Source organism: Myotis davidii, unplaced genomic scaffold, assembly GCF_000327345.1.
Source record: "Myotis davidii unplaced genomic scaffold, ASM32734v1 scaffold339, whole genome shotgun sequence".
Classification (NCBI taxonomy): Eukaryota; Metazoa; Chordata; class Mammalia; order Chiroptera; family Vespertilionidae; genus Myotis; species Myotis davidii.
In genome coordinates, this window is record NW_006290778.1 from 222,956 (window position 1) to 233,197 (window position 10,242).

The 10,242-nt window shown below is 38.8% G+C and overlaps 1 protein-coding gene across 1 annotated transcript in view; it reads right to left on the reverse strand.

The window, feature by feature from the left end:
- The window catches only part of RMND5A (required for meiotic nuclear division 5 homolog A), a 39,334-nt gene that overhangs the window by 19,975 nt on the left and 9,117 nt on the right, over positions 1-10,242 (reverse strand). Inside the window, exons 3-4 of the mRNA XM_015564099.1 lie at positions 5,692-5,826; positions 4,129-4,229 (exon numbers count right to left, since the gene is read on the reverse strand). Coding sequence (XP_015419585.1) covers positions 4,129-4,229; positions 5,692-5,826 — 236 coding nt within the window. The remainder of the gene's footprint in view (positions 1-4,128; positions 4,230-5,691; positions 5,827-10,242) is intronic.

The window sequence follows — 10,242 nt, forward strand, 5'->3', positions numbered from 1 at the left end:
AAAGATTTAATTTAAAAAAAAGACACAAACCTTAAAAGAAAAAAAAAGAAACCATACAGCCTATAGAATTACACATTTGAATCTACCTAAAAACACAATACACACACTTCCAACTTTACGTGTCTCAGAAATACAGTTTAGTATCTGTGCCCAATAGTGAGATGTGGCAGGGGCTACTATATTGAACAGCACAGTTCTATACAGACTGGTGGTTTTTAATGAAGTACATAATATAACATTGCCTTATTATTGCTAGTTCCCTACCACAAAACCAAGAGATCTATTATAAACCAAGTTAACAATAGATCTGGTTTTACAAGAACAAACTCCAGAATCTTTCCTCTTAGTTTCGCCCTCCTGGCCAAGTTGAACTTCTCCTTTAAAAAAATATGTTTTTAGTGATTTCTTTTGGGGGGGGGGGGGTATGGCAGCAGAGGGAGAGAAACATTGATGAGAGAGAAACATCGATAGGCTGCCTCCTGCGTGCCCCCTACTGGGGATCAAGCCCCCAATTTGGGTATGTGCCCTGACAGAATCAAATAGCAATCTCTCAGTGCACAGCAACCTTTCAGTACATGGGAGGACGCCCAACAAACCAAGCCATACTGGCCAGGGCTCTCTTCCTTTTTATGAAGACTCTCAATTTCTCTACAGTCCTGGCTTGCCCACTCAATTCCTTGGTGAGAATGTATTCAGGTAAGAGATGGCTATGTCTACTCGTCCTCCTGAGGACTACCTACTGTCTTGGGACTTCATGTACATGGAAACCAGAGTGGCAATGATTAAGCAGTTTCTGGGGTCTTGTTTTCTGTTTTAGTTGTTTCCCCTAGGTCCAGTCTTGCTGACTCAGGCTTTTTAAATAGCCACACAGAAGAACCTCAGAAGACTCTTCATAGATACACCATTGGAGAAAAGGAATGAAGATTTGAATAAGTGGGATTTCCCCCCCCAGAGTTTGAATTTTTGTTTTTGTTGTTTTGTTGGGGTTCTTAATTCTGAAAAGACAGAAGAGATGCGTAGAGGGATACATGTTTAACTCACTGTGCCCATACGCTAAGTCTGGTGGAGAAAGAGCCACATATTATTCATGGCCTGTCTAATATAAAACCTTTCTATGGTGTAACTAATAAAATACTTTTTCTCCCTTCTTCTGTGAAAATTCTGGAACTTCTCCCCCTTCCTTCCCTTTCCCCTCCTCTCTCATAACCATTCAGTTAGTCTCTGTTCCCTCTTGTCATATGGAGGCACTGCAAAAAGAACTGCAAATTCTAAAGGGCTAGGAGGCCCCGGGCATGCTATGGATATTGAAAAAAAACAGGTTTCCAAATCTGCAAGGTTGAAAGTCAGATCCTAGACTGTGGCAAGTCCACCAATGTAACATTACTGTGAAACACCTTTAGAAAGGCAGCCAACTAGCTTCCCCTAAAGACAAGCACTTTCTTTCAAAATGCTGACACCAGCTACAAGGACAGTTTCTGTTTTTCTATTATTTCTCCGTCCCTTTGTATTAAATTACTGTTATCTTCTTGTTGACACCACTGATGGTCTCTGACTTATAATGGACTGACTACTGATTTCTTTTTAACTTGACGATGGTACAAAAGCAATACGCATTCAGTAGAAGCTGTACTTAGATTTTTGAATTTTGATCTTTTCCAGATTAGCAATATGTGATACACTCTCGTGATGCTGGGCAGTGGCAACGAGATGATTTCACCCAACTGTAGGCTAATGTAAGTGTTCGTAGCCCATTTAAGGTACGTTAGGCTAAGCTATGATGTTTGTTAGGTTAGGTGTATTAAATGCATTTTCAACTTACAATCTTTTTCAACTTACGATGGGTTTACTGGGACATAACCCCAGTGAAAGTTGAAGAGCACGTGCAGTTATTTTTGGCTTTGCTTTTATCTACCATATGAAGGAGGAGGTCCTGTTTGTTCCAAGTTCTCCTTCAAACTATTCCAGCACTTATTTGAATGCCTTCTATGAAAATAGTGCTATGGTGGGTGCCCAGAGAACTTTAAAAAAAGATACAGTAATCTGGATAAAGATAAAAATCTGTACACAAACTCAGAAATATAAGGACAAGAACAAAAAGCAGGCAGGGTCCTGAACAGATCTGTAAGTGCGATAAGCTGTTCTGCCACTTCTCCCCCCATCTCACATATTTTCTGCCTTTTTCCATCGACTTGTGTCATTTGCAATTACTAGCTAACACTCTCCAGACGTCCTTCTCATCTAGTCCTCCCATGGCCTCTGTTCGTATTAATTTTTTTTGGGGGGGGGGAGGGGGCAGGGGTTAGGGGTTGGCCTGCTCAACTACCTAGGTTGCCTGGAGGTGAGCTGTAGCCTCTCACCTTCCTCTTCCCCTCAGGGGTGGTTGCACATGCTTCCTCCCACAATGTACAAACAGAAGGTGCCACACAACTGAAAGGTATTTTCCCGTTGTATCTGAACCAGAGATCCCCAAACTGATGTCCTTCATTTTTCAACTTTTGCTACAAGCAGAATGAATTTTCTATACCTTGCCCATAAACGATGCTGATTAATATCTGCTTACATTTACCAGTAATAGGTAAAACTTGGAAAAGTTTGAGTTGTAATAGATTTCTATTAAACTACCATTTTCCAAACATATGTTCCACAGAACTCCAATTTTGTGGGTTTAATAGGTGGGTGTGGGGTGAACAAGGATTATTTGGTCAAACATGTATGGGAAACACTGTGTTTTACAAAGTTAAATGAGTTTCTTTAGGATTGCTGATGGAGCCTCTCATATGCTCAAGTAAATCTCTTACAGGAGAATATTAAGTAAATATCATGAGAAGCATTTATTACATAACAACCTTTAACTCCATATCCAGGTGTGTCACAATCTAAATTTTGCTTTAAAAAAAAATCAAAAAAATTATAAAGGTGCTAGCTATATCCATCAAGCACAATGGTATTGTTTAGGTGATATCTATCTTGTAAACTATAGTCCATACCTACCTCATATTTATAATTTATACAGGAATTTAGAATTTATCAACTTACACAGAAACCTATCTATCTCTACCTATCCATCTGGGCTGGTTTTAGAACTCTACAAAAATTTCTGAGAACTGACAAATGATCAGAAACAGGAAATTATGGTATAAAAATTAAGTAGGTCAGTAGAAGAAAAAAATGTGCATTTTATAAAATCAATAAGGATCTTCCAATTATTTTTCTGGTAACAGTGATCTCAAATACTGCCAACTTTAAAATACCAGGATCCTACGGCTATGATCTCACAACAATCACTGTTTCTATCATCCATCTCTTCCTTTAATAAGTTTTTCTCTCTCCTCCTTCTCTTTCTCCTATCTGTATCTCTTCTCCCTCCCTTCCTCCCCCTTCTTCCTTCCTTCCTAATAAATAACCCAGTAATACTCACATTTAAAACATTCTAGAACAGGGGTCACAAACTATGGGCAAGGGACAAATATGGCTTGCTGCTCGTTTTGTGTGGCAGAAGACCAAGATGGTTTTTTACATTTTTAAAGGGTGATAAAATAAGACAAGAGTATGTGCGATAGAGCCTTATGTGGCTTGCAAAGTCTAAAATATTTACTACCTGGACTTTTACAAAAATATTTGCTGGCTCTGCTCTAGGATGATATTTATCACAGCTTACTCAGTAATTCAGATAATTCACAGCAATGACAAGCGCACAGTAAATAATTAAATTTTACAGTGGCAATTAGAACTCCGTCATACATACCACTTAGTTCCAATTATGTTGTTTTTTAGATACTAACATAGAACTCAGCACATTACAGAAGTTCAAATATCAAGCTCTGCCTGCCTGAACAATAGTACTTCAGTTATGAAGCTAGTCTAAAGTGGTGGTATAGCCTGGATACAAGAAACCCTTCTCTCATGGGAATTCAGATCAACTGATAAGTGAAGTAAGCTCTAACCATTTCTCGTATTACACATCCCCCATATTCACTTAGCTAAAAGAAATAAAATAATTCTCCTTGATTTCTCTGAAGTCTATCCCAGGTGAGATATGTATCTCAAAATCTTTAATGTGTTTTCTAATTACATTTTCTTACCGAGTTCTCTCCAAGTATTCAAAATAAAACAAACTCAGCAACTTACTCCAGAGCAGGTCTCAGAACTCTGACTTTTAATGCTTCTAATATTCGATTTAACTCCACAAATGGTTCTTTCTGACTGGGGTCTACAGAAAGACCAGATTCCTGTGAAAACAAAAAGAACTGTTATTAATTAGCACTAATCAGGATAAAGAGATATAGTAAAAGCATATTCTAAATTTAATATGGGACAAACCTTAAAGATATTTCTTTTTAACATGTATTTCTATGGCAGAGACTGATGGTTGAGCCCTAATATCATTCTTTCTCCTTTTCCAAAGTAGTGAATTTAAGCTGGGCATATAGCCATATGGAATAAAGCTGGGTATGACTACAAGATTTAAGTTCTGGCCAATGAAACATAAGCATGAACTCTTTGCCCCTTCCTGGAATACCAAAAGGTATTATAGAGCTTTCACTGGTATCCTGGACCATGAGGACAGGGGACGCCCTAGCAATAGAGAGCTACAAAGAGCCTAGGTCCCGAAGAGACTCATGGGCACAGCTACATTGTATATGCTGTTGATGGCTTACTGCCTCCTATTTCTGTACAAGAAAAAGAAACTTCATTTTTGTTTAAGCCATTAGTATTTGGGGTCTTTGTTATCTGTAAATGAACTTAATACTAAATAACACAATTTAGAAACTTTATATGGACACATACACAATTCCCATAAGGTACAGAGAAAGACCCAAGTTATAGTTTATCTGTTAAAATAGAAAAGGCTTATTGACCAACCTAATGTTACAACTATTTAGAGGTGGCCAAATGTAAACTAAAGCTTTAATTGAAGTGGTGCAATTTTGTATAACTTAGCATCAGTAGTTCAATAAATTTGGGTTGCCATGCAAAAAAAAAAAGGCTTAACGGTTTTGTTTACAGACTCGCTTTAAATTATTTAATTCTTATTGTCCTTAAAAAATAGCACATGGTAGCCAAGGACAAAATTTGAATACACATAAATCTGGTACTGAATCCTACCCAGTTCCTTTACTAAGAACCCGTACAGCCTTGGGAAATTTACTGTTCCAGACCTCAGATTCCGGGAGAAATAATTTCCATCTCCCAGGATTGCAGTGAGAATTAAAGGCAGGGCTTGACTTGTGGTAAAGACTCATATGTGTGGCAGCTGCTACCATTATGACTAAGTGGTATTTGGTAAACTATTCTGAAATCCTTACACTTATGTCTAATAGAAAGAAAAAACAAGCAATACTCATCTGAAATAAATTTTAGCTTGAAATTCATTTGATAAGCAAAATTCTACCAGCTGGGCCAGAAGAGACGAGCAACCATAAATCTCTGTCCTTTTCTATACTAATGAAAAAAGTAGCATCACTTCAGACCCCTTCACTGAGGACCTGGGACCAACGTTTTAGGGCAGGAATAAGGAAATACTCCAATTAAGAAGTTCTAGGGTTATAATTCTCACCAATTAAAAAAAGATTTCCTAGTAAAATTAGGTCAGCCCTGATAATTAAAATATTAAAAATCTAACTATAGCTAGAAGACTCAGGAGCTCAAAGGCTGTTCTTTTTCATCTTCTTGCAGTTTGCACATGATTACCTGGCAGAGCTCCTCAGCTACATCCAGCATTCCTTGTCGAAAGAAGTGCTCCACCATCACCTCATTGAGAAGCCGTTGGCTGTCTGCCTGCCAGCAGCCATCGATTCCCACACTGCTAATGTCAGAGTCAAAATTCTGGGGGTGGGAAGGATACATAAACAAACAAACAAACAAATAAATAAATAAATTATGAATTGATTAGGATGCATCACTGTATATCATTTTCAACCCATCTAAAGAAAGATTGGCCTTCATTTCACTCTGAGATACCCCTAAATACCCAATTCAAATTCTTTTTTTTTTTTAAATATATTTTATTGATTTTTTACAGAGAGGAAGGGAGAGAGATAGAGAGTTAGAAACATCGATGAGAGAGGAACATCGATCAGCTGCCTCCTGCACATCTCCCACTGGGGATGTGCCTGCAACCCAGGTACATGCCCTTGACCGGAATCAAACCAGGGACCTTTCAAGTCCACAAGCTGACGCTCAATCCACTGAGCCAAACCGGTTTCGGCCCCAATTCAAATTCATTGGTAGCCTATGACAGGGAGTAGTTTTTCCACTGCTCCTTTTAAAACTTGTCACTCTCTTTGATTATTATTGGAAGAGTAAACAGGTGATATTTTAGAGAGCATCCTGCAAAAATATATACATTTAACAGTGATTTATGTGAATAAATTGATTTTTTTGACACTATACAACAGCAATTATTTTCAGAGTTGTACCTGTAAAAGCATTTTCAACACAACATTGTCTAATAGGAAAAAAAGCAAAACTCCATATGCTTAACATAGAATCAGTTAAATAATCCATGACACATCCCAACAACTGCAGTGCCAAGGTGGGGGGTGGATCCACGGTGGGAGCATGGCCAGGTGGTTAAGAGAGCAGGCTCTGGGGCCAATCTACCTGGGTTTAATCCTGGCTCTATCTCCTACTAGCTGTGTGATCTTGACCAAACTATAAGGCCTTTGAGCCTCAGCTTCCTTACCTTAAGTAGAAAAAATCAACACTACCTCCCCATTTGGGCTGAATTGCATCCTCTCAAAATTCCTGTTAATGAAACCCTAAATCCCAGTATAGATAAGTTAAAATGAGATTTTACGGTCGGTGCTAATCCATTAAGACTGGTATCCTTATAAAAAGAGGAAATTAGGACACAGACAGGTACAGAGGGAAGACCATGTGCAATGGACTGAATGTCTGCACCCCTGCCTCCCAAATTCCCGCACTGGAGGCCTAACTGCATGACTATCTGTCTGTGAGGAGGTGATAAAGGTTAAATGAAGTCGTAAGGGTAGGGACCTACTCTTAGAAGATAAGGACGAAACACCAGAGCACAATGTTTATGTTCTCTCTCTCCACCTCCCTCCCTTCCTCCTTCCCTCCCTGCCTCCTTCTCCCCACCCCTCCCCATCGTATGATACAGTGAGCAGGCCGTCATCAGCATGTCAGAAAGGAGGCTGCCCATCCTCAATAGGACATGAATTGGCTAGGACCTTGATCTTGGACTTCCCGGTCTCCAGAATTGTGAGGAAATAAATTTTTGTTGTTTAAACTACCCAGTCTGTGGTATTGTGTAATGGGAATACAAGCTGACTAAGAACCGCGTGAAGATGAAGCAAGAAGATAGCTATCTATAAGCCAAGGAGAGAGGCCTCAGAAAAGCAACCCTGCTAACACCTTGATCCTGAACTTCCACTCTTCAGAATTATGGGGAAATAAACATGTTTATGCCACCTAGTTTGTATAGCAGCCCTAGCAAGTTAAAACACTCTCTTACTGGTTAAATAAAATGGTAGTTGCTACTATTCTAGTATTACCATTCACAATTAAAAGGTGAGGCTCATTACTGTGTATCTATTAACATGGGAAAATGTCCCTAATACCTTAGGCAAAAAAAAAAATTAATAACTTCTACAAAGTTATGACCCCATTTAAATTTTTTTTTTTTGTAATTGATTTCAGAGAGGAAGGGAGAGGGAGAGACAGAAACAACAGTGATGAGAGAATCGCTGCCTCCTGCACACCCCTACTGAGGACAGAGCCCACTACCTGGGCATGTGCCCTAACCAGGAATTGAACTGTGATCTTTTGGTTCATAGGTTGATGCTCAGCCACTGAACCGCACTAGCTGGGCAACCCCATTGTTTAAAAAAAAAAAAGAATACCTGCCCTGGCCAGTGTGCTCAGTGGTTAGTGCATCGGCCCATGAACCGAAGGGCTGCAGGTCCAATCTCAGTTGCAAGTTTGATCCCCGGCCTTGGTCGGCGCAAGTGGAGGAGGCAAATGATGGATGTGTCTCTTTCACCTCTCTCTTTCTTTCCCCCTTCCTCCCTCCCTTCCACTCTCTCTAAAAGTCAATGGAAAAAATATCCTCAGGTGAGAATAAAAAAATAAAATAAAGAATACTGTACCTTCAAATATTTAGGGGGAAAAAAATCTAAAAACATGTGCACAAAAGTATTAGTAGATTGCCAATGAAAACTACCATGCTCCACACAAAGAACAAAATTCTTTTCATAATTAACAAATTAACCCAGTTCTGGGTAAAATTAAATAAACACACTCCACCTTGTCTTTACCACTGAATGCAGTTATAAAATCAGGACACAATAAATGGAGCAGCTATTTGGGGACACTTAAAAGCGAGGAGGAGTAAGTAGACTGAGGAAGAAGGTCACAGTGGTGATGAGTTTACTAGTTTTCTCTCCCCAGTATCTCTCAGCCTGGATGCAATGCAGCCAAAACCCAGAAATGGGCACCTGGAATGAGAAGCCCTTTAGTTCTGCCATAAGGAATAGGAATGGGCTCTCCTACCATTCAGAGAATAGGGGGAATCAGATGCTTTTTTCCTCCTCCCTCCATCTTCTTTCACCTCTAGCTCAAGGCAGTCTGCAGGTTTTCTATTGCAACTTAAAACCACACTTTATTTTATTTTTTAAAAATGTTTTTATTGATTTTTAGGTAGAGAGGAAGGGTGAGAGATAGAAATATCAATGAGACACATCAATCAGCTGCCTCTTGCACACCCCCTACTGAGGACTGAACCTGCAACCCGGGCATGTGCCCTGACCGGGAATAATGACACTCAATCCACTGAGCAACACCAGCCAGGCAACAACACAATTTTATTATCTCACAGCTCTATAGGTCAGAAGTCCTTTATTCAAATGACTAAAGGAAAGGGGATCTGAAGGTGACAGAATGTATTAGAAACTCAGCAATCTGCCAATAAATAACTCTCTAAATGTCTAAGTGCACCCTTGAGCAAGAATCATTGAGACTAATTACAAGAGTCCTCACAGATCTATCAGCCTCATTCAACACAAATACAACGTTGAGATTTATTCTTGTTCATTTAATGATTATTCTCCAATCCCATCAACTCCCAACCAATTTATCAGGTGTCTGTTCTGCAGGAAAGAAAGAAAACAACTTTGCCCTGGCCGGGTGGCTCGGTTAGTTGGAGCATCATCCTGTACACCAAAAGGTTTTGAGTTCAATCTCTGATCAGTGTGCTTATGGGTAGCAACTGATCAATGTTTTATTTGGCAGTATGAATTAAAAGTCAGAATTTTAATAACTACCACCAGATCAACAGAAGAATTCCTTCAAATCTTTCCTTTACATTCCACAAGGATATTTTGATCATCTAGGAAACTCTAAAATATAAGAGTCTAATAGTTCAACAAATTGAAACAGTTTTACAATGATGTTTTAAATCTTTTAAAAAATATTTATTGTTGAGAGTATTACAGAAGTCCCCACAATGATGCTTTTCATGGACCTTTATTTCCAATGGTAACTTTCTGTACCACTGTCACTACTATACAGGTAAGAAAAATTGTACAGGATATCCCTACTACATTCAAATAATATAACTTACCTCCTTGTCTTGGGAAACACAACTGAAATGTAAATAAGCAATGCATTTGATGAAAATTACTGAACTTCCATCATTCTGATATTCTAGTTAAAACCACTGAGGTAGATAAGTACATTTTTTTCATAGATTACTTTCTGTTCACCTATAGTAAAATTTAAAGTTAAAATCATAAAAAGAAGGTTGAAGAAATGCAATACAGTTTCAGAACTCCTTTTCTTATAACTGCACGTTCTTACTATTGCATCAGAGCTAGGACCAGTTCCAGGATCTGTTGCTAGGCGACCAAACTGGTTTGCAAGGCTGCTCAGAAAATAAGCAGCACTGCAAACCAGACAAGAAGTGGCTAATGAAGAGAAATATCTATTATTAGCACTTCTGTTTTACTATAGTTTTTCCTTTTGAGAAAAGAAAACTTGGAAAGATGTTCTTAAATGTGAAGTCAAGATTCAAGAAGAATCAAAAGCAAAACACACATTCAAGGGTGTGTCTGCCTGGAGATGTTATGGCTTGGAAAGAGAAACACTAGTTCATAAGTCATTTCCTGTGCTTCTAGCATCAGTCACTTCTTTTTTAATCCTCACCAAGGACGTATTTTTATTGGTTTTTTTTTAGAGAGAAAGGAAGGAGGGGGTGAGAAGAAGGGAGGAAGGGAGAGAGGA